This window comes from Ammospiza nelsoni, chromosome 5 (assembly GCF_027579445.1).
Source record: "Ammospiza nelsoni isolate bAmmNel1 chromosome 5, bAmmNel1.pri, whole genome shotgun sequence".
NCBI classification, from domain to species: domain Eukaryota; kingdom Metazoa; phylum Chordata; class Aves; order Passeriformes; family Passerellidae; genus Ammospiza; species Ammospiza nelsoni.
In genome coordinates this window covers 32,185,346-32,210,944 of record NC_080637.1, presented here as the reverse complement: position 1 = coordinate 32,210,944, position 25,599 = coordinate 32,185,346, and the positions used below count along the sequence as shown (strand labels likewise).

The window sequence follows — 25,599 nt, the reverse complement described above, 5'->3', positions numbered from 1 at the left end:
GCCCATCTGCTGTTGAAAGTGGGCTGATAGTGAGGTGGAGCAGTGACAAGGAGAGCCTGTGCAACATGAGTGTATTCACAGTTTGCTGTTGTTGAGCCACAGAGGGCAGGGGGAGGGATTTCTGCTGATGTGACAGCTTGTGAAACTCTTCTGCAGCATTAGATATGGTTTCTCCTTGAGAAAAAGCCCTGCAGTTTTTTGTCACTAATCACTAAAACAGTCTATTCTTGAGTCGTGATACCAGACTGGTTTTGGTCTCATGGAGTGTGCTTCAGGCAAAAGAAATCTTTGGGAGCAAAAGTAACAAATCCTATGAAGGAATCCTTGTGTTGTGGTGTCAGTGAAGAGCTGGGCACAACAGAGCCATCTCACACTCAGCCACTGCCTGTTTGGATTATGTGGGTGACATCTTTTTGTTATATTTTGAATGTGTTCCTGAACCACAAAAGGAGCTATCTTTCTTTTTTCTTGCTTCAAAGCACATTGAAAAATGAACTCAAACACGGCAGACTTTCATGTCCTCTTTTGTGTGAAAGTGCAGAGAATTCCTTGGGTTTATTTCCAATATGTTAGGTTAGAAACTGAAGGAAATTCTTTGTTACACATAAAGCTCATGTGTAAAATTGATTTTCACATGTAGGTGTTTCCTATGCATGGCTATTCTCTGTTTTGATCGGCTTTGGCTTATGTGACATTATTGAAGGCTGGATGGATCACAGTGAGGGAGAGGTTCTAAAGAAAAGAAAGTAAATATAAGAATAAATCTTGCAAAAAGAAAACTATTCTGGTTACTATCTATAGTTTGTCTGTGGAGCTCTGCATCACCTCTAGTAAAAGCAGACATAATTTCAGAGCTTATTTGTCCTACTTATCACAGCCAGTTATGTTAGTGTAACGACAGTACTGAAATGGACTCAGTTTTATTTCCCGGATGCACTTACCCGACACAGATCAGGGTTGCAAGAGGCTAATGGTTATTTCAGAGCTGAGGTCAAATGCTACCTAGTCCCAGTGTCTTCTCAGTGCCCTATCACGGGCTGTTTTGCAAATCCATAACAAGATAGCCAGCATCAGGGTTTCAGAGCCCAGGTGATAATGCATGCAGTGTGATACTGAGCATATCTCATGGCCTCTCTGTCCTCTCCTTCTTTTCCAGCTCCTGACTCTGTCAATAATGTGCCTCCATTCCAATCTCAGCTTCTTGGACTATAAACCCTTCATTTTTTGTTTCTAGGGCTGTGTTGCTACAATGTGGTCCTTGTGTGTAGCAGGACTTCTCCTAGCAGAGAGCTTCACATCTTGTTTGTGCTCATGCAGCCTCTTGCCTGTCCTTGGACTGACCACTGGGAGTGACAATGCCACAATCCCAGGTCTGGGTCTAGGGTTGCATAATATAATTACTTTGAAGGTTAACATCTTCTTCCAGCTTTTTCTATTTGAACAGCTCTATGTTATAAATACTTTAACTGATTAGAGTTTTTTCTGTAGTTCTTCTGGTGCCTCTGAACTATTAGTCCCAAACTGCTCCTTGCACGGATTTTTTCTGTTAATTATGTTTATTATGAAACTATTATTAGACACAGTTCAGATTTTAGTCTTCCTAAAGGTGAATACCACTAATAACTAGTGCAGAAAAATGTAATAGGGTTGTGGTGCAGAAAGTGATGAATAATTTTTCTCATGATTGGGAAACCTAGCAATGGCAATGAGCCTAGATTTTCTGTGTCAAAGCTGAAACCCTTCCCTGGCTTTGCAGAAAACAGTCTCACTCAGTGCTAGCTTGCTCCTTTTTGTTGTGCTCAGCTGTGTGCAGGGGTTTGCATCTTCACTCTGCCATGCATCCCGAGGGCTGCTGTTCTCAGGCAGAGAGGTTGGTTTTCTCTCTTTCCCCTGCCACTACTCTTTTTCCTGAGCATTTGCATTTTCTGATGTGCATTTGCTGCCAGTCTCACAGCGCAGTGAGGGAATCTGGCATCAGCAGAATACAGGAAGAAACTGTATTAGATTCAACCTTGCTTTAATGGTGCAAGTCCCACTAGGTTTTGAGAAATGTTATGTAGGTGAGGAAGAAAGATTTGATTTTAATGAGAGATGACTTGCACCAGCAGCATAACAGGTGCAGTATGAGAATCTAGAGTGAAAGAGTTAATTCATATTCTTTTCACAGACATAACTGTGAAAGAGCATATGCTGAATGTGCATTCCAGTCTCATTTTTTGTTCTTATTTACAGTGACACATAATGTATTTCCCTTTAACTTTGAGTGCTTCATAAACCTGGAGCTGATGATGAATATGCAGTTTACACTCCAAAGGCACTGGAATCAGTGCAAGAAGACCTTAGAGTGGTTCACAGCACACTGTGATCTCTGCTGTGATTATTAATCAGTCAGGCTTTCAGGGGCACATGCACCATCCTGGCTACAGCACTTGCTTATTCCTCTCTCCTTTTGCTTGATAAATGTGATATCTAAACCTCTGGGAAACTCATAAAAAATGTGTGACTTCTGTAAAGAATCCTGAATGCTGTTTGCTCTGAATTAATGTTTAAAAGGGTTTGGTGCACCCTTCAGTGGGTTGTTAGTTTCAGTCTTGTTTTCTTACACACAGCCTGCTCATCAATCTCCTGGAGAGCAAGATTGGCAGTTCTGGGGGAAGTGGTCTGCTTTCAAGTCTGGAAGATATAAGTGTAGTTGTGGGGTGTGTGTTGCCTCATCAGCATGTGGTGTTATATGGGAAAAAATTTACTGAAAGGAGAGGAATTGTTTTGAAGAAGTGGAAAATGATTTAGGACTTTCAACATATTACTGGTTAAATCTGTATTAGAGCAGTTGGTATTTCAGAGTTGTGGTTGCCCAAGATAGCACTGTACACAGGCAGAGGAGAAGAGATGCCCTTGAATTCCTTTGGGTTTTGTAGGAATACAATAGGAGACAAATGTGCAACCATAATGAATTAATGCATTTTTTTCTGCTCATAAAAACAATCTATTTGTAGGCATTACAATACAGCAACAATTTTGTTCAAGTGATCAAGTTTTCAACTTTTCTAGTATAAATGGTTTGAAATAGTTATCATTGTTCTACTGACCTATCAGCAGACACATGACCACGGTGTAGAGCTGTTCCACAGCCAGCTCCATAGGGTTCTTCCACAGGGAAGAAGTGAGAGAAGGACTCATTACTGTACCTCTTGCCACTCTCTGCACAGCTGTAATCCTTAAGCACTAGAGCCTAATGCCTGAACTTGTCTTTTTGGCAGGTGGAGGGGTATTTTGTCTTTGGAGGAGGTTACTGAGAAATAAGTCATGTGCTATCTTGTGCTTGAACCACTCTGGTGGCTTGCTGTCACAGTGAAAACATCACTGAGAAGATGAGGGGAGCTCTGTGCAATTTCCCTTGGTGCAGTAAATCAGATCTTTTCATTACCCAGAGGTAGTGAGGGAGAGGGTAGTGAATCTGCCCTGCTCTACTTCATGTTTACAAACCCTTCAGGTCTTCCTAACAGGATTTCTCTGCAGGAGGATTGAGACATGAACTGAAGGTCTATTCAGATCTGTTACTGCCTTAGGACTCGTTGCACAATCCAAAAAGAGCTGCAATCCCAAAAGTTAGAGACACCACTGTTTGACCAGAGACAACTGCAGGGCCATGACTGGCTGCAGACACAGCAGTGGAACAGCTCAGTTTGTCAAAACCTGCTCAGAGATGCATGGGTTCATCCTTCTTGCCAGCTTTGGAGTCTGGTTATGAACACTGTTTGTGCCCTGAGAGAAATTATGATGATGCTGAATTCTCCTGGTACTGACTAGGATGGAGGAGTGCTGTCAGACCAGGGTGGGAGGTTACGTTGCTACTTTATGTACCTCATTTAGAGCTCAGCAGAATTTAAGACTTTAAGACTGTGAGCTGGACACTTATAAAACATTAGTGAATTCTACTTAAATTAAGAAAAATATGCATTTTTAAGAAATCTTAAGATAAATATTTAATTTTGTGTATTTTTATTTTCAGGATGAATAAGAGATACTTACAGAAAGCAACAAAAGGAAAACTGCTAATAATAATATTTGTTGTAACACTGTGGGGGAAATTAGCATCTGGGGCAAATCATCATAAAGGTAAGAAATTCTGTTCTGTTCTATCATGTTGTGTCTGTGGCCTCCACCAACAAATTCAGAAGGGTCTGGGCTATGCCACCTTTCCTCCTTATGCATATTTATGTCTCCTGATACTGGTTCACTAATCAGTGAATTAGCATTTCATTAAATGCTAAAAAAGTGTAATAAAATAAGAAAAAATTAGTGAGTACATTTTGTCTCATAAAAATTGTTATCAGCAGATATATATGATGCAAATGAATTCCTGGAAAGAAACAATTTTAGTGGCTTATATGATGCTTCTGCGTGCAGTTATCTACCAAGATTAACTTCATGGATAATGTGTATTGAATGAGATTGTTTCATCATAGAAAAAATACTGCCACTTTGCAGTATTGTCTGGTTTCTATGCTTTGCTCCTAACACCTGAGCAGGAACTTTTTGTGACAATGTGAGATTTGTTTCCTCTTGGTCATTCCAGCCCTTAATATGTATGTATTCATACCAGCACAAGCTGTGATGGATTATTTAATTTTGGTTAAAGGTCTTTCTTTTGCATGTGTGTTTCTGTTAACCCTAACACAAGAAACATGCTCTTCAGATTCATAAACAAATGTCTTGTTATAGGCTAATAGAACTTGAAATGTGATGTGCAGGATAACAGGATTTTGAACTCCATTTCTCATTGTCATATAGTGTCGGCTGTTTATCTGCTTATACAAGATCAGAATAAGCTCTAACAACCTGGATAAAACAAGGGTGGGACACAAACATTACCACAAGCTAAGGAATTAAACCCAGAGGAAGGATTAAAAAAAACCCCAGTTAGTTAATTTCTCTGGTTCCATGTATATTTTATGATGTTCACTCTGATGACAGGATTTCATGAGCAAGTATTTTTATACACCAAGCTGCTAGATATTTTTCTGTTGTTGAAGATACCTTTCTTCAAAATGACCCTCTGATTAAGGACTTCAGGATGCAGAGACATTTATGCAAAGTGTTATAGAAGTTGCAGTTTGACTGCAGACAAAACAGAATCTGATGTGGTCCAGCAGGCCTCCGGGTGGGCATCATGCCAGAGAAGAACTGTGCTGATACCCTTTCCTCAGCCTTGTTCCCCCTCCAAACCAAAATACAGATTTCTGCTGTGGCTTCCCAGTTTAGCTCTCTATTGGAAAAGAGCCAAGTTATCCTAGCCTGCATTCAGAATTCTTTTGCTTTGATTATTTCTCTTTAAACATACAAATAGCCAATATCCAGACCATTTTGATTCCATGTGCATGGGCTGGTCAAGCTGTGTTTGATTCTGTGGAATTCAAACTTTGCCAAAGTATGCTTACTGTACTTTTTGGAAAACTGATGAATAAAACCTATCACCATGGATTATATAGAAACAAATTATAAACATAAGGACTATGTTGGGATTTAGTACTTCATAATTGAGAAAAAAAAAAATCCACCACCAATTGTAGCTTAGCTGTGTGAGAGGAACTCCAGCAGAACTATATATTGATTATCTGGACAGTGTTTGTTGTTTAAACCTCAGCCTTAGAGCAGAGATAACTTAAGGAATATTTAATTTAATTTTTTTAAGATAAAAAAGTGCATGCTCTCCCTTAAAAATGAGATTATTAGCTGTAGGGTCTTTATATTCCTGCAAGCTAACAAAAATCTTCTTTTTCTTTAATTTGTATCTTTTCATGCCTTTAAAAAATATATGAAGTTTTGCAGGAAAAAATAATAATGAGAAGCATGACTTGAGTATTTAATTTGGAAAAGCAGCTATTTTACCTGTTCAATTTCTTTTGGAAAGAAAATATATTCAGAAATATTTTGGCCTGTGAATTTAGTAAATCAGCTCCACTCACTATACTGGGGATTTTTTAAAAAAGCAAAACTCAAGAGTTATGCAGCTCAATTACCATTGATTTCTAAAGGTACTAGGAGTTTGAATTCCCATTGTGTCATAGAAAATCTTCCCCCTGCTCTCATGGCAAAAATGGAGCTAAGGTACATTGAAGGAGAACTTCATGCTGTTCCCCTTTGCATGGAGTTTCCAAATACTGAGAAACATGAATTTTTTTCTGCCCTAATTATCCCTAGCATCATTAATCTTCATTTATAGAAGTCCTTACTAACATATTGACATGACAAACCCTTAATGACTTTGAAGGAGCCCCTACAATTCCAAAAATCAATAATCTGCATTTAAAAAAAATCTTTACTTTCCTGTTGACTTACTCATATTATTCACTAGTTGCACTAACCTTCAAACCCATCTCTTTTTCAGAAAGCTATTGTTAAAGAAAAGAAAAGGTACAAGAAGAAAAGGATCATCAGTGTGTGAAAAATTGTTTAATGAGCATTCTGCTCTCCAGGCAGACTTCAGGAGGAATATTAACAGATGACTCTGACAGGCTATGAGTAGACTGGTTGTGCTTATTTCTGGGATATGGCACAAATGAAAACTCCCAAGTCAGCAGCAAGAAAAATAGAGGCCAAGGCAGGGCATGGGAAACAAGGCTCTGAGGACCACTTGAGCAATAGGGTTACAAGCTGGGATTTCAGATTACATCTTTTCAGTGTGATGTGTGTGGGTGCCAAATCCACCCCTCTTTCTCTTGAGAAGTCTGGTTTGAAGAGACTTCTGCACCCATTATCTTGACTGATGACTGGAGTTTCATCATTCTGGACAGTAAGTCCAAGAGCTAAGAATGTTAAACAGTGTTTAAAACAACACAAATCTTGCTTTTTTTTTTTTTACTGCACACAGGATTACGAGTCCTTCAGTGTGATTCCTGGCTGTGCAAATGCTTATATTCTATTTATCCTGTCTTCTGTAAAAAAATCTCAGTAACTTTGCTTTTCTTTTCGTTTTGCTGGAACCTGATACCATGGTGACAGGTGCCTTACCCAAGCACGTGCACCTGAGAATCAGCTTGCAGCCCCAGAAGCGTTTGTGCTGCAGTAGCTACATATGAGGAGAAAGGCACATCAGTCTCCAAAAGGATGTTGTCAAGTGTATGAGTCAAAAAACTGATAAAGGCTAATCCTGATCCTCCTACACATTGCTAGCCCTTGGAGAACAAACAAACCTGTACAAACATACAGTGTTTGCTGGCAGATATGGCAGGCGGGCATCAGTTCAACATCACTGCCTTTTTGCTATTTCTGTCATAGGGAGCGTGAATTGATTTGATGACCATTGTATCACAGCCATGTTTAAGGTGTCAAGTGTTGAAATGGTCCTTTTGAGAAAAAAATGTGCTGATACCACCTCACAAGCACTTCTTTCTAGAGAAGAGACTACTGTGGCACAAAATTTATACTCTAAAATTAAAAACTCTTTCAAACTACATAAATCCATGAACTTTTTTATCAATAAGGTTTTTTAAAATTGATAATGTAATAAAATATCCTAGTTAAATGAAGAGTGCTTTTGAATCTAAGTATAGTTTAATATTTCTCAAAATGCAAAAATATAAGTTTAACATTAGTTTTAAATCCTGGAAAAAATAAGAAGTAACTTAAAAATATGGCTAATGATGAATGCTTACATGCCAGACGGAATTTGTTGCAGAACCAGAAGACACTCTAGGTAGATAAGTTATTGAATATTTTTTGACTTATCATGAAAAGTCATGATAATTTATTTTTATTTTAAAAAAGTCACTCAGAAGCTGAACTCATTAATCTGATGCCTATTATATAGATAAAGTAAACTACCGTATGAGATGCAGAATTGCTGCTCCCACTTGCCTGTGAATTTGCACTATATTAGAAGTCTGAGGGAATGTCTTTCTACTCACAAGGAGAAAATGAATTTTGGTTTCTCCTTGCAGAGGAGGAGCTGTTCCAAAAATCCAGCTGAATGAAGGAGCCCCTAAAGCTGGTGGTTAGGTCACCCTTCTTGGATGGGTCTGCCTTGCTCAGTCGCCTTGCTGGGGCAGGAACACTGCTGGCACCAGTGCTGTGATGCAGCCTGTGCCACACGCGCCTGGAGTTTGGGAATGGGTATGAATATGGGAACCAAGAAACTACATTCCTAATGTTTTGAGACACTGTCTAGGTAAGACTAGAGAATATACCAAATGGTTACAGAGGAGGTCTGTGAAGTATTCAAACTCTCAGTAGAAATACCTTCATCATGAGGTTATAGTGGTTTAGTATGGGTTTACATTTGTCCTTTCTGTTGAGTATTTTACACTGTGTAGAAGACAGCATTCATAATGCAGAGGCCATTTGTATTAGAATTAAAAACAGAAAGTAGCCTCAGTGCAGAGTACAGAAACCAGATATAGACATTTCTTCTTCCACCTAAGCAACCACTTGAGAGCTGCATGCTCCCTCATTTTCCTTCGGTTGAGCTGAGTGAGCCCCATTGGAGGTGATGCCATTTTTTGGGGACATAAGATACGTGGTTTGAGCTACAGAGTGCACCCAATTCAGGTCTCCCAGTTCCACTCTGGGGGTTCTAATATAAGGGGTAAGCAGATGCAGTACTGTTTTTTCCTCAGTTTGCACTTTTTTTGAAGTACCTGTACTGTAATGTTTATTGAGGGATCTGACCCTGCTGATAAATTCACCTTCTGGTTGTGTGGACCTGTCAAAGGACAGAAGAATTGTTCTGCATATTCCCAGGTTCTTTACTGGAATTAGAAAATAAAATGTCCAATATTTAAATGAGGGAAGTTGCAGGCATGAAGAGGAATGTGTGTGGATGCCTTGGAAGCTGCCATGTGAGACTGGAAACTGGTGGGTAGGGTCTGTCAAAATATTAGATGGACACATCCACTCATGTGTTATTTTTCTGTCAGTCCTGCTTCATGCAAAAACTCTTTTGTCATATTTGCTGTCTCAAACGTGGACCATCTTATCTCTTGTAGAAGTTTGGCCCAGAGATAAATTCTTTTAAATGAGAGTGCTTTGCGTGCAGCTTTCACTAACCTAATCCTAACTGTAATTAATGTTTAAATATAGAAACAAATGAAGATAATAGTTATTTTAGCAGGCAGAGGGAAGACAGATATTAGATGTTCTTATCTAACTTGAGCCTGATTTGAAAGTTTCAGTCATCAGGATCAGAACCTAATCCAAAAATTGCCATTTCCTTGAAGATAAAATAGAACAGTCAGTCAAAAACTTTTGTATCAGTATCTGTCACTGCAATCTAAAATGTTAATGCTATATCTGTTAGAATTCAGGAGATAACATTCCTTGGCCTTCTACCAGGATCAAAAAGGAAGAAGAATCTCTTTTTGCTAAGGTGCCAGTAGTTCTGGTGGTTCACTAGGACATGGGTGCAGAAATCATTACAATATCAGAGTTGTGCCTATTTCTTCCCTGTGCTGCCAGCTCCATCACAGCAAATGTCTGCCTTCCTTTTTACCCCATTCCCACCCTCACCTTGGCTCTGCAACTTGTCTGTCCTTGAAGCAGCCATGGAGGTTCCTGCATTGCAATGATGCATCATGCATTTTGCCTTAGACTGATCACTTAAAAATATTTCTATTCATATTTGGCAAGTAGTATGGTTTCTTGAGGTTTTTCTGTGAAAAGGAAAAGGGCAGGGGTTTTTTTTGGGCCTGGTCTTGTAATCCCTATGCAAATTTTTTACTAACTTGCCACAAGTAAGTACACAGGGTAATTTTCTTAAATACATTCAGATTTTGAAATTGTGGAGTAAAGAAGATGATTGAAAAGAATATTATATTCTTGTAAAAGTTGTAGAGTTGATTTTACAGTTTCAAATTCTAAACTTTTTAATATTTTCATTTCTAGTAATGCTATCTTCCTTTAGATAACTATCCTACTAATCAAATGTTTCTTTAGCCAATTTCTGTTTCAGAAGATTAAACTTTCCTATACTTCTTTGTTAGGAAAATAGTGTAAGATCTTAGGACTGAAAAAAACACTGATAATATGCTTATTCTTCTGTTATTTGTTCCTGTCATGAGTAAATGTTGACATTTCCCGAATACTGCAATCAGATCCACTTTTCCAGTTTTATATTCTTGCTCTCAAATTCCTCCAGAAGAGTTTTTATGTGTACTGAGTAATACATTCTTCTAGACTTCTTTATCCTTATGCCTAGGAAAACAGAGTGATTGCATTTGCATGCCACAGTTTTTACTAAAATCATAAAAATAGTATGAAATAAATTGTTACACAGTATTCTTTTTTGAATCTGTGGATCAGAATTTTTTTGTTAACTTTTTAAGTGCTCAATTAATGTAGCACATAGTAATGTATATTTTGTTAGCCTTTCCATATTTAAAATATTATTTTCTGGGCTTGCAGTTATATTCTGAATTTTTCATTTGCCTAAATGTATATCATGTTATAAAGAATCTCTTAAATAAAGATGTCAGATGCAGCTGTGATCAGGAAGGAAGAGAAGGACTGTTTGGGGACCTGGAGACACCTGTCAGACATCAAGGAGCAGGATGCTGTGCCACAGCAGGCCATGGCATTGCTGCACTTGCCTGTGCCCGCTCTCCAGACCCTTCCCTCTTTATGGAAACAGTTTTACTCATTGAGTGTACTGGCTGTGCTGTCTTTTAAGAGGATCCTTCCAGTACAGATATGTAATATAGGAGGTGTAAACAGGACAATTGTTACAAAATTTTAAAGGTAAATATCGGATGAGTTTACACAAGTAAACCTTTTGAGGGAATTTTCCGTCTCTATATAAATAATACTGGTAACAAAAGTCTACTGAGTTACTCTGAGAATGTGAATCCTTATGTGCAGGAAAGCTCTGCATGGACTTATGGTTGAAGTTTCCAGCCTTGGAATTGGACATGAGATGTAGAAAAGGCTGTGTTTGGATCTTCTGATGGCTTTGGAGCCAATGGTTGGATTATCTTGCGATATAATGGATGGGCATGACAAGTTTATATCCAAGACCCTGAAATCAGCTTTCTGTGGTAGAGAAATCAAGCAGATTTGTCTCCACTAGTGTGACAATTTAATTTTTTCCTGTCTTTTTTCCTTGAAGAAATATATCTGGGAATATCCAACAAGAATGTAATTGAAAAGAAAATCTGATTAGTGTACAGTTTTCTTTACATGATATTTGCTCAAATTTTAACATTTTAAGATCATATAATTCTTATAAATCAAATATAATGAGTCAATATCATGTTACAATTACAGTCTGATCCTTAACAGTATGTGTGTGGAACTAGATGATCTTTAAGGTCCCTTACACCATGTGTAAAATGACTGTAACAGCAGGATTAGAACCAATTCTATCTTCAAAGTCAACATCTGCTTTCCTGTATGGAGGACATATATATTGTATTGCCCGTATTAAAGTTTTTGCATTGTCCCTTGGGCTTTGCAACACACATTCCATACAATCAACAATGACTGTCCCATATGTATGCTGGTGCCTGCTGCATACCCCATAATCCAGCTCAAAGGATTTCACATACTCAGATTGCTTGGTTTGTGCCTGAAAAAGCACATCCCATGTAGAGATTATTTCTATAACATTCAGGGCATATGTTAATCTGATTTTGATTTGTATTAATTTTCTGCTGCTGATGTATAAAGACTGTACCCTTCTCTCTTGACACTCTTCACTGAATTTACTCAACAACAGTGTTAGTAATTGCTTGTACAATGTCATATTTTAGAACAGCTGTTCTTTAGTCATACAGGTGCCAAGAAAACATTCAGAAGCAGTCAGCTGTTCTGGGAAGTATCCATAAAAAAATATTTTCCTTGTTATGGTTTGCGGTTTATAAACTTTCTTTCTGAGGAAAAAATTGAGTTGTGTTCACTGTGGGGCTGAGGGAATTTACTCTTTTAAGGCTCACTGGGGCAGTCTTCCTGTGCAATAGTGAGTTAGAATTATAGAATGATAGAAATTTTTAGGTAGGAAAAGGCCTTTGAGGTTGTGAGTCCAGCATAAAGGACTCAGTGCAAATTTGTAAAATTTGTAATCATTTTAGAAGACAATGTGTGCATATATGCATATGTGTGTAAGAGGTATGAGAGACTTGGGTGAAAGAGGAAAATGCAAGGTCATCAGTGCTGAAATAGCTTACGTGGACCATTTTAGTTTTTTAAGGCTTATAATTTATTTATGGGAGTTTCACAAAATAGTGGTGATTTTCAAAACAAACTGAAAACTCAGGGAATTTTCCACAACATCTAGTTTTAGGCATCTCTTCTAGATTCTCTGGAACAGCCTTCAGAGCTCATTCCTATCAAAAAGTGAGAACCCAAGCTTTAAGTATAAGTGTGAGTTTTTCCCTGAATTCCTACATCAAATAATTTACAAACTGTTGGGCAGCTTCTGGAACTTTTGGAAAGCCTCTTAGCAGGAGGACTTGGTTTGGATGTTGTTCCTTCATCTGCCTAAAAGCTCTTCTCCTCTATCAGGGTCATAATGTCTGAATAAAATTCTAAAGGTCTTATTTTATTTCTAATTTTCAAAAAGAGTCTCATTTTGCAGTTCAGAAGCCAGTGAAATCTGGTTTGTGACAGATTTATTTATATCTGTGTATTATTCTGCAAATGTCATTCCGTTGTTCAAAAAAAAGGTTTAGCTGTTAAACCTGGATTTTATGTTTGTTCAATTTTTTCGTGTTGAGCAAAAATACACAGAATCAGAGAATTGTTGATGTGGGAAGGGACCTCTGGAGATAATCCAGGTTCACCTGGAGCAGGCTACATAGGATAGTGTCCAGGCAGGTCCTGAATATCTCCAGAGAAGGAGGCTCCACAACCTCTCTGCACAGCCTCTTCCAATGGTCTGATTTAATTAAAACTTTTAGAGAGATGCTTCTGCCTGAATTAAGGTGCAAATGAGATCATACCTTGAAGTCAATAGTATGGATTTTATTTAACAGTAAATATGAGGTAGAGACAGAGAGATAGAAAGAAATAATAAAAGGTGGAAGGGGGGGGGGGGAAGGGTGGGAGAGAAAAATAGTGACAGAGGGACAGATTAAGTAGAAAATGTCACCATTCCATGGTACCTGATGGTGTCATTGAGCCTCTTTGATTTTCTTGGTGGTGAGGGTCCCCTAAAACAGAGTTCAGTGGATTAATACCTGTTCAGGCAAGGTGGGAACCCCCAGGTGACTCTCCTGGGGGAGACAGGTTTGCCACTGTCTCTTGCAACAGACTCTGGATCTGTTGTGCCACTTTGGTCATGTGTAGTCCCCTGGTGCAAAAAAATCCTTCATAACAATGTTTCAGCCATTAGCCGTAGTATTTCAGTCTCTCACACACTCTCACAGGAAAGCAGTGTTTCATCAGATTCAGACTGAATTTCCTGTTTCAGTTTCTGTTTGTTGCACCTTGTCCTGGCACTGGGCACCACTGAAGAGTCCGGCCTCATTCTCCTGGCAGCAGCCCTTAAGATATTTGTGTGCATGCAGAGAAAGTCTGGAAGAACTGTTACATTTGTAAAGAAATAGTAGTGGAATTCTGACCGTCCTTTGGGAGTGTGGAAGTACCATGTAACTGTGGCCAAGAAAAACCCACTTCTGTACTTAGATGGGAGCAAAACCGTGGCAGGCTAAGTGAGGGATGGGCACTTTCTTGGGGGTTCAGATGACAGAAAGCAGGAAAATCATAAAAGAGCAGTCTGCCTTGTGCAGCTCTCTTTTACCAGGCTGAGCAAGAATTCTGTCTGTAATGATGACGAGGCTGAGGCAGGAGCTGCCAAATCTGTCTTGTTCTTTTTCCCCCATAGATTTGTACAACTCTTGTACTCAATTTTTTCTCAAATAAATGCAGACTTAGAATTCCTTTTTGCAAAATACTTCTGGCTTCAATATCAAGTGCCCTTGAATGACTAAAGTATAAACCTGAACGTGTGTGTTATTTTGAGTGAATGCAGAGCTGCAGAAAGGATATACACAATAAGAGTATTCTGTTAAGACCAACACAAATCTTGGGTGCATTGTGCCATTGTATTTTTAGGTGCCAGTTATTAGAATTGCTTCAGCTGAGTCTATGCTCCAGAGCTGTGTATGAGAGGAGAGCTGCCTGAATTACTGAGAATTGTTCTGGATCCAGGTTTTGAACCCAAATCTATCTATGTGTCTGATGAATGAGGAGCAAGCATGAACCACTTCAGCCTGTAGTTGTATCTCAATGAATAGAACTGAGCATAGAAAAGACCAAAACCATCATTAGATTCCTTCAGTGTACTGAAAGACTGAGGAAAAACCAAAGTTTTAAAAATCAGACAGATAGCAGAAAGTGTTGTACCTCTGAAAAACACAATGAAGATATTTATTATGTAAACAACTTATTTAAAACTTTATTCAGTTTTGTTCTATTATGTAATATGCTACTGATAGAAAAAAGATATTACTAGTGCTAAACTTTCATCTAAGATGCATTGGCATGTGTCAGATAACTGTGGAAATTCTGTGAAATGGAGCCCAGAAGGTGTGCTAACTGCTACACACCGCAGAGTGGAAAGTAAATATATATCCAGCAAGTGAATATTGAGAAAAGAAGCATCTGGAAGAAATGGGAATTTTGGATTCTTAATTGTCTCATTCACCCCAGAACATCTGCCAGAGATATTAAGAGCAAAAATGACTACATGTGAGAGAAGATAAAAGTTTAAATAAGGAAGGAGGAAGAGTAATTTTGTGCCATCTTGTTACGCTGCTGAGCACCGTGCATATGAAAGTTGTTTAAATATCTTTTTTTTCCTGGTAGTTTTGCTTAAAAATTGTCTTAGGAGAGTTAAAATACTGTTTCCTCAGTCTGTGTAAATGTTTTAAAAACCTGTGAAAATCCAGAAAACCTCAGTAATGAAAAGTAAATGGTCCATATTTTCTCCCTTATTGTAACAAAACATTGCATGCTAGATAGGTGTGTTACAGAAGACAGAGGACATCCTGCAGAGGTTGTGCCCTGGAAATACCTGAGAAAAGAATTCACCTTTTATCCTCCTTAGGCTACTCCTGTTCATCTATTGTTTAGATGATCACCAGTCCTGGAAATGTCTCCTGGGGAACTGCAGGAATGAAGTGCACTCAGGCCTCTGCCTAATGTTAGGGAAGAAGATGGGGTTGGACACAAACAGCTAAAAGTGGGGAAATAGGAGGAGCCCCATTACACAGGGCTCAGTGCTCTTAGCTCATGACTTTCTTGATTTTTCTGTTTTTGCCCTGCAAATTGCAAGATGTATTTTCTGCAAAGAGATTTGAGGACAGAATGCACATTTTCCACCCTTCTGTCACAACAACACTGTCATTAGATTTTCCTGGGTTTACTCTGAAAGACATCTCGCAAAGAGGAACATGACTGAAGAAAAGACCATAGCCACAAGCTTGGGGGTCTTGTATATTCTCCTTCACAAGTGTGCAATAAAGTAAATTGTTCAGTACTTTTCTCCAAGTGCTAGAAAAAAAGAAAGAATTTTTAAACTGATGTAATTTTAAATTTTCTTTCAAAAAAACTCAGAAAAGCAAACTAAAAGGATCGCTGTGTATTGTTGACTATAAAAATGCCGTACTCTAGAACACCTGTTTGTTGAAGAGTTGTAGAAGTATCAAAAAATGTTCAGAATCAGTCAGCTATTATTGGAAACAGCAAAGCACAAAAATATTTTGATTAGTTTGGACTAAGACTTACCATGATAGGATATAAACAAGTTTGGTTTGTGTTAAAGGTCTTTAGAACTGAGATGCTTCATATTTTTTTCTGAAAGTGAGAGCAAAACATTAAAATACTCTGAACGGCCTATGAAAATCATACTCTTATTTTTGCACTACATGTGATTTATTTCATCACAGGCAACATTTTAGCCTCATTATTTCTTCATCTTTCTGAAATAAACAGTGCTAGTCTCTTTAGACAATAAGACACTATTGATAGTAATTACTGAAAGTATTTTTAAAAATAATGATTTTGCTGGAGGAAATATATTTCTCAACTGTAATTCTTGTTTCTATTTTCAAATACGAATTAGCCTAATGAACATTTTTAACCTAGATATGCAATAAATCCTGTGAAGAGCTCCTATTTAAAACTGTCATACTAAATAATGGTGTCTGGGGGGGAAAAAAAGTAAAAGGTCCCACTAATCAGATTATTTTTGCCTGCCAGAAAAGCTCTCCTAAAATCTATCTTTAGAACAGATCTGTAGGAGTGATTATAAACTAATTTGCTTTTCTGCTGGGTGCTAGGACTACAACAGTCTACACTTAAGCAGCATAATGACCCACACTAAAAATGTAGGAAAATGCCAAATTATGGCTTATCCTAATACTCATTGTAAGAGAGGTGTGTTAAACTATAAAATATCACTCAATTTTTCATAACAATAATCATTAGGGGGTAACAATTTCAGTATTTTTAATGGAGTTTTTATGCTTTTTTGGCATTTATTTTTTACTTTATTTTATTGAAAAATCTCCTAGGTTTATGCATGGCAATTATTAATAATCAAAGGAAAGATAGATGGGAAAATGATATTTCTTTCTTACAGACAACCTGGAGAAAAATGCAGAAATGATACTTTAGAGCTGGGATTTAGAAGGTTCAGATTTTGTGCATTTTTGTGTCCCTTTATTAATACAATGAAGAAATAAATATGTGATGTGTTTTAACTCCAGGATGTCTGAGTTCTCTAAGTTTCTCTCTCTTTTTTTCTTTTTTCTTTGCTCTTTAAACAGAACTTTGAAAATCAGTCTTGATTTTCTACAACCATAACTAGTAAAGTTTTAAAAGCTCCTAAAATAAAAACTAGGGGAGCATGTTTCTTCCTCTGTCTCAAGTTTTGACCTGCACATGACTCCTCTGCTGTGTTCTGGCAAATGTCATAGATCTAAAAACTCAACTTTACCGAAGACAATAAATCAGTGGATATATTTTAGCTTGGTTTAGTTATACATATATATTGTGAATGTTAGAGTAGACATGGTCATTACAGAGCCCTGATCCAGTATTGTGGCAATGTCAGATTCCAATGAGGGCAGTCTCACAGATGAAATGACTAACCAGGGACCAAGTAATATCTTTCCTGATGTTTCCCTTAAGGAGGGATCTCTTCTTGCACCCTTAAGATTTGGGTGATACCTTCTGGGGGTGCTTCTTTAGCTGCATTGATCATATAGGGATGTCCAGCTTAGATTGGGCACTGTGGACATCCAGTGTGTGCTGATGTGTCTTTGGTTTTGTACAAAACAGTTGAAACCCCACTCTCATTATTGTAATAATAATACAGTAAATGATGCTATAAAGATTCAGAAAGTGAATGAAAATGTCAAGATGCATTGCTATGTTAAAACATTGGAGTTAAAACATGCTTCTACCTGGAGACCCTGGTATGTCCTTGATATGTGTGTTTATCTCAGTATGCTTATGTGCAGTACTTGAGAAAAAATAATCAGGGACAAAATTCCAGCAAATCTTTCCAGTTTGCAGGTTTGGACACTGCTGTGCGCTGCTTTTGGGACTCTGAACCATGCATGAACTGCAGAAATTTGGTTTCTGTTCTATCAGATGACGATGTATATTCATGTAATAGTAGTCGGTGTGCTGCTTGCTGGACTCTAGAAACAACTGTATGAGAAAGGAAAGGTGGATGAACATGTGGCTCCCTTGGAGAGATGAGGTAGAGGATCAGAAATAACCAGATTACATCTGTGTTATGCACCATGTTCATTAAAGTAAGAATCCAAGTGAAGAGCAAAACAAATATCAGAGTGGTTGTGTGTGAAATAAAAGATTCACAGTTCCCATGTTTACTTTTTTTGTTTTTCCTTAGAAATTATAGATGCCCAGTCAACATAGAATTCCTAGACAAGGCACCACTTCCATGTAAAGAATTAGGTGTTAAAGCAAGGCTGGAGTTGGGAAATGCTGGCTCATTCTACTGCATCTTCAGTTTCTGATTTCTTCATATCTTTATTTTGTTTTACAATGATCTGCTATCTACAGCTGCACCTGAAGGATATGTGCTAGGATTATTCTGAAGATTTCCCTGGCTTGTGAGCCCTGTAAAGATAAAACTCCTGCTAGATTTGTGCGTGTGATCAGGCAAGGTGTCTCATGAATGGCATTTTGTCAAATCCTCTGGTGTATCCCCTTGCTGTTCAGCTTTTAAGGTGGTGAATTGAAGGGGAAGGCAATTTTTTTCCGAGTTTTGTGACAGTCTTCCACAGGCTAAAGAAGATTACACTTGGCTCCCTTCACAGCATATCAGTGCTGTGGACCTGGACAGTTATTTAACAGTCATGTATTTTTTCTAGTGTGCATTTTAGAACTAAAGCAGTAAAAATATTTTGTTTTGAGGCAGCGTAGATATTTGTAAGGAATTGTGGATACTCAGTTATTTCCCCATTACAGTTTCATCTAACCTTGGAAAGAGGCACAGCCCTATGGATATTTATAAACAGTCTGCTTTCATTTCTGACATATTTTTAGACCCTGGCAGACAAATACACTGCACTGCAATGCATTGTGTGTGGCATTCAGCTTTGCACTTGGGACTTTGAAAGACTCAAACCAGCCCACAGATAACAACTGCGACCCAATCTCTCAGTTGTTCCACTAAAACACACACTTCAGTGCAATGTGAGGTCTGAGGTTTTGAGGTTCTAATGTTGACCACTGTGAGGAAATTCCTACATTAAAGTAGCAAAAAGATCAAAGAATATGCACTCATAAAAATGTATGAAGCCGGTAGTGGATGCTATAATGTGCAGTAGGTAATTTGTCTGTTTGTCTTCCTTGCAAGTTCCTATTGGCAAGAATTGCATTAAAACTCAAGCATTAATTATTTTTGTTTTAGATTTCATATCTCCCTGAGAGACAACCACTCTCCTTTCCCGCCTTTGCACTTTCACAATGGTGGGAAAGATGTGAATGCTGTGGGTGCTTCTTTGGACTCTCCCTTTGGCATGACCAGTCTCTGGCACTGCATAACATCTTGGACAGGGCCTCATTCCTGGCACCTGCAGAAGCAATGCTCTGGCTCTTGTGGGAGAATGATGGATCTGGGTGTTGGGTAGCATGGCCAAGGCAGAGCTGTGGGAGCTGGACCTGTTTGGAAGCTTGCCCTTATCAGCAGCCCCTTCACCCGCCCTTTCAGCAGGAGCAGCCCAGCACCATGGGCTTCTCTCTGCTCCATGGCAGGAGACAGAGCTGCTTGGCTGGTCTGCGAGTCTCATATTCAATGCACGAGACTTGACTTCTCTGGGGTAATAGAAAGTTAGTTTACTAATAATTTACTTTTATTTTGCTCCAGGTGTGCAGTCCCAAAAAACTCATGTCCAAGAGCTGCCCAGCAAACTCCTGTGCTCTGTACTTGTGTCCCAGCAGTGGTCTAGCTCCACAAGGTGCCCGGCTTATTTTGTGGATAGGCAGGGAAAAGGATCCTGAGGTGGCCTGGTATGGCCTCTTACATCCCTGTGTGCAATGTATGAGCTTCCAAAAAGATACAGGATTAAGATGCCAAACATGAAGCTAAATATTTATTGTCTGAAAATGTCCCTGAATAATTATGATTTTTTTGGTCCATATTGTTGTTTTGAATAGGTTTTTTTGAAGGTGTGAATTATTTCAGCTGCTTTTGTTACATATAGTTGTTAAAAAAAACACTTCTGGAGTTCTGGGTTCTGTGATATTTTTGCAGCTTCTGACTTTGGGTAGCTATGAGGGTGGTGTGTATGTTTCCTATCAACAGCCTCTGTTAACAAGAGTTCCTTCAGAAACAAATGCCAGGGAGTCTTGCGAGGAGCATCTTAAAAGGTATGTTTTAAACAAGAAGACATGTCTGAAAGTATTGTCTACTGGGAATCCTTGGGCAAAAATATTCTTCATAGAACTACTCTGAATGGCCCTCCTGGCAGTTTCTCCTCTTTTACTTGGCTTGTTGGAATGTGGTTTTTTTTTCCTCTGTCTTGAAGAATAGCCAGTGTCTTCCCAGGCCATCCAGTTTCAATTCATAGACTCTGTCTAGATCCTTATTGATTAATCATACCCAAGGCTCAGAGACTTGCTATTTATATGGAATCAACAATGTAGAGGGAAGGTTGTAGCAGGGGAGATCCCTCCAAAGGCAGGCATTTCACAGTACTAGACATGTGCCTTGTTAGCAGTTTTTTTCTAAAGGCCTGAGTTAAGTTTCCCTCCTGACTCTACACTTCAAAGAGCTTGCCTGGGGCTCTAAAGAAGCAAGCTGAAACTTAAAATTAAGATCTTTCTTTCAGACAGTGAACTGTGCACTGGGACATCCCATGGAGTTTCTCTTAACGCATATGGAGGAGTCTGAAGGACGGTTGTGAAGTCCTGGCAGGCGGGGGGGGGGTAAAAAAGGAAAAAGGAAAAAATAAAGAAGCAGTTATATAGTTGTCATGAAGGTGAATGTGCATATATGTGCCTATGGTTTGTGGGAGGAATATTCCAAACTGTATTTGATAATTTTCTTTAGCTGACTGATTAAGTAAAAGTGCATTACAGCGCTGCAAGCTGGAATGCAATGTATTATAAAAATACATTAGAGAATTAAAGAAAACTTAAATTAATGCATTCTATCCAGTCATGAAAATAGATAAGGTGAAGAAAAACAAAATCAAGCCAAACAACAAACCAAAAAAATTTAACTCACCATCTAAAACTATGTGTAAAATAAAATGAGCCAAAGAGATAATGATCAAGGCAAACAAGCGAGCAAAAATCTTCCAGAGCTCTTAAAAGGTGGAATTAAAAAAAGAAATGCTTTTTATAGATACTATGTTAAATTTCATCACATATTTGTGTGATGAATGTATACAACATTCAAGTGTTAAAAGGTATTTTCAGTGCCTTGTGGTATGTTTTCATGCAAATAGTGAGTGCAGAGCTGTATATAAATACCTTTCTGAATAGAAGAGGGATTGCGAGTGACTCAGTATTCTGATTATCATCTTTGGAAAGATTTTGCACAATGGGAATCTTTACATTTGTAGAATTTTCAGAGCTTTACCTTGACTTCACTATCTGGTTTCTATCAGGTCATCATTAAAATCCTGGAGTGCTTCTGTTATAGCAAGTTTTATCAGATTGATAGATCCTCAGTACAGATATTAAACAAGTGATGTTCATACTTGCCATCAGGAAAAAAAAAACCTGGGCTGCCTAATTTGGAAATCATGGCTTTCTCTTTACTCTTCTTTATTTGATAGGATTTATTAGATTTTCAACATAAATTTGGGGGACTTGCTTTTCAAAGCTTGAAAAGTCTTAGCATAGGCTGAATAAAGGGTGCTAAGCATAATTTTTTGAAAAGAAAAGTGAAATAGAACATGAATACTTTGATAATGAAATTCTTGTTGACATGTTTAAATATGAATTGACCATCTTAAAACTGAGGTCTTTTAACTACAAGAAAAGTGGAGAAGGTCTTTTTTCAAGTGAGAGAGAGCTTCAAACTGAAATAGAATAGATTTAGGTTAGATATTGAGAAAATATTCTTTACCATGAGGGTGATGCGCTGAGAAGCTGTGGGTGCCCCCTCTGTGGAAATGTTTAAGGATTGGATGGAACTCTGAGCAACCTGCTCTAGGAGAAGGTGTCTCTGTCCACAGCAGAGAGGTTGGAACTAAATGATCTTTAAGGTCCCTTTCAACCCAGGCAATTTTAAGATTCTGTGAAAGTAACTTCTGGACCTTAATAAATGAAGATCTTAATTGCAGAAGAAGGATCACACATGAGCAGTTAGATGTGTGTTGCAATGGAACTATAATGCAAGGACACAGCTGCGCCTTTCTTTGGGGAAATCATATTTCCCCTTCCCTGGGCTTTGTCTGCTGTCTCTGCAGAGGCACCTCTAAGTGCTTGAGATACTTTTTAATAAGGATGAAAAGGCTGCAAGCAGGCCGTTCAAAAGCACTGCTGAATACACCTCTCCACCTTTTTGCACTAATCCTGTTCCATAGAAACTTCCACACACAATATTTTTCTTAAGACACTACTTAGAGTGAAGATATTGTGCCAGAGGGTTATGCAAATACAGGGAGTAGAAACACAATTTTTTTTTTTTCTTCCTGATGTATCCCTGAGAACATGTTTGTCATCTATACAATGTGACCATTTGGGTCAGCTAGAAAGAAAAGAAAATCAATGATGAGAGTCATCTAGGGGAACAGGAAATATATTCCCCATAATTGTGTAAATGACCAGCTTCTGACTCTCTGAGGCTGAGGAGAAAATGTGGGGGTTTTTGGTTTCTGCCAAAGGCTGAAGGCTGCACTGAGACATGTGCTACTGCTTCTTGCTGAGTCGAGATATTTGGCAGAAGGCCCAAAGAGAGAGTATGAGAGAATAAAAAGTCTTTGTGCCAAATGTTCTTTTGAGTGCCTGAAAGCTGGATTAGTCTTTTTTCTCTGTGAAATCATATAATTAGTAATCTCAAGCATCAGCCTGGTAATTTGCAAAATGTCTGCACACTTTAATATATCATTTGCTTAACATGTTTGATAACAACCTCAGAGATACTTGGGCTTTTGACTTGTAGTATTTATAAACTGCACCTCGCCCTGAGTGTTTTTCTACCAGTCCTACACAAACTTTCTCACAGATTGTGTCAGCTCCCAGCTGCTGGAGAAGAAATGTGGTAAGCATCTCATCTGCAAAAAGCAAAGTGGCTGCATTTCTGTCCCATAAAGAAACAGGCAGCCTTTGCTGCTGTCATCATCCTCTCATCCACAGCCTGGCAATTGGGGTGGCTGTGGTGGAGCAGCTCCTGCCTGCACCTGCAGTGGGAGGTGGGGTAGGACACAGCAGGCAGGCTGCAGTCAGGGAGCCCATCCTGAGGTGAGGACTGGGATAATGTGCAGAAACTTCTTCTGCTCCTCTTCCACTGGGTGGACATGTGCAGGGCTGGAAACCCCCCAAATGATTGCTGCTTGTGATCTTGTCTCTGAATGCTTTGTGGTTTTGTGAACCTAGAGATTACCCAATTTCAAAATTAAAAAGTTGGTCCTAGGGAGGGCAGCACTCTAGGCTGAGTGGGGGTCATATGGAAAAGAGGAAATTATTCTTCAGGGTACCTGAAAATCGGTTGTGTTTTGAATTCCTATTTCTTTGGCTAAAACCTTGGTATGAAGTAATAATTTGTAGCCATTGCCATAAAAAGGCACTGACTTTTCTGAAAGAGAGGAGGTAAGATTGTTTAAGACTGGCTCACTCCTGCCAGAGGACTGACTGAATACAATTAGCCTCAGAAAGGCTGGGAGATGGCTGTGGGCTCTCCAGGTCCAAGAGATGCTACATGAAGTGCTCCATCTGTAGTTTTTGTTTATGAGAACAGCTGGGACTATGCCAGCTTGCTACTTTATTCCAGTAAGTGTTTTCTTCTTGTAGTGGAGCTATCTCAGCAGTCCATTTCAGTGCATAGATTTTGCTATGGGAATATCTGAGGCTAAATCTCACAGATTCATTAGTGAGCTCTTCTCAAGGGAATGCTTATATTGTAGTTTTTCCTTGATCTTTTTCCAAAAGGGAAGATGTCTTCCCATACAGATGGCTGTAAATGACGGCTGGCAGACAAAGTGATGGATGAGATTTTTCTTTGGCACCGTGCAGAAGATTATGCTTGGCAGTGTGATTGTGGCAAACCATTCATTAGTTCAGGTTTTAAAGGCTACTGGAGATGCTGTGTGCATAGCATTGTCATATGAACTCTGCTCATCCTCCTTCACCCAAGTGGACTAATTGGGTTAATTGAGGGGTAGAGGAACTGGGCCAGCATCTGCAGAATAAACACTTACCAAGAATGACTCTTGTTATTTTAAAATTATTCTCTCAGGAGAGAAAAAATCATGTCGAATCCAAGAAGCCTGGGAGGAGCTGCAGTTAGCAGTATTTTCTCTGTGTGTGTTGTCTACAAGTGGCGCTGCAAAATATTCCAAGCAATCAGCTATGGTGTTTTAAGCAATTCACCTGAAAACCTCTCCCAAGATGCTAGAGACATCAGAGTAAAGGAGAAATGAAAAACAATGCTGTACTTTTAACCTAAAATTGATTCTCCACTGGTCTAAGTAGAGCATACTCTGTCTGGAATTTTCCGTGCCCAAAGTGAACAAGGGATTTTAAGAACTGTAGCTGAGGTACAAAGCATGGGAACGTGAATACAGTAAATAGGACCTGTCATAAGGTGTGTTTGTAGGGTTTTCAGAAATAATTGTATGGGAATATATAATATATACACTGATGAGAATTGCCTCTCAGTGCCTCTTCTCAAAGCTGAACAGGTTCAGCTCCTCCAGCTTTTTCTTGCAAGAGAGATGCTCCAGTTCCCTATTCATCTTTGTATGATCCACTCCATGTCTCTCTTGCACTGAGGAGCCCAGAGCTGGGCGCAGCACTCCAGATGTGCCTCACTGGGGTGGAGTAGAGGATCAGGATCACCTCCCTTGGCCTGGCAATGCACCCCAGGATGCCATTGGCCTTGTTGGCCTCAAGGAAACACAGCTGGCTCCTGACAGCTTGTATAGACACGATGTACATAAGTATCTGGAGGGAGGCTGCCAAAAGGACGGAGCCCCACTGTGGTCCCTTCCAACCTTACCCATTCTATGATTCTGTGATAGTGTAGAATTGGATAGCAAAAAATTAGCATTTTTGTCCTGCTGTTACTATAGTACAACCCTGCATGTCATCTGAAAATAAAGCAATGTGAATGCCTTTCCTGAGATGCACCACAACTGTGTCATGCCTCACTGTCACCACTGAGGACACAGGAATTGCTGCTGTGTCTGTAATTGATTTTTCTGTTCCCTGGCCAAACAAGGAAAAAAAAAAAAAAGCAAAGAAAAGGAAGAACACCAAGGAAGTTTTTAAAAAATAAAAAAAAGCTTTGTTTTTGATAATTTTCCCAATTTAAAAAATATCATAAGATTTTCAGACCAATTAAATATGTACAAAATAAAATTTAAAAGAAAACCCTTGTGGATACAATTTTCTTTGATTTTGTTTCATTTAATAATCTTAATTCACCACAGTTTGCATGTCTAGACTATATATCATCATTTGTTCAATCATTGCAAGAGGTGCTGCAAATTCAATCATCAGAATAAATATTTCAGTTGCAAATCCAGATGTCACCTTTATTTGAAAAAAAAAAAATTACTCTGTCATTGATATTCTGGTCCAAAAACCACCTATCAAACCAAAAACATTGAGTTCAAAGGGTTTTGAATTTGATCTTTGGAGGTAATGTTCACTAAGATTGCTGCTGATGTACATCTACCAGTGCTGCTTTGGGAGTTAGGCGTCTTTTCCCAATGTCTGTGCTGCCAGTTCTCTCTTCAGCCCATGAAATGGAGCTGAAATGGAGTTGTGTTTTGTTTTGTGTTCACAAAAGAAAGCTGAAGCTTGTGTTCCCAAAATCTTGGCTGCTTTTTTTCCCAGCTGCACTAATGGCTGGTCAAATCAAAGATTTCATCCCTAACAAAAAGTGTCACATTTCTTGTGTCCTCACATCACAGAACTGCAGTAATGTCAGAACCGTGGCTGGTAGGGTAG

At 38.7% G+C, this 25,599-nt stretch overlaps 1 protein-coding gene across 2 annotated transcripts in view; it reads left to right on the top strand.

Annotated features, from left to right (window-relative positions):
• Positions 1 to 25,599, top strand: part of TAFA2 (TAFA chemokine like family member 2) — a 182,677-nt gene that overhangs the window by 128,295 nt on the left and 28,783 nt on the right. For both annotated transcript variants that reach the window (XR_009418524.1, XM_059472941.1), the window contains exon 2: positions 4,013 to 4,119. Coding sequence is in view for 1 of the 2 variants with exons in the window: in XM_059472941.1 (XP_059328924.1) it covers positions 4,014 to 4,119 (106 nt within the window). In the remaining variant the exon portion in view is untranslated. The remainder of the gene's footprint in view (positions 1 to 4,012; positions 4,120 to 25,599) is intronic.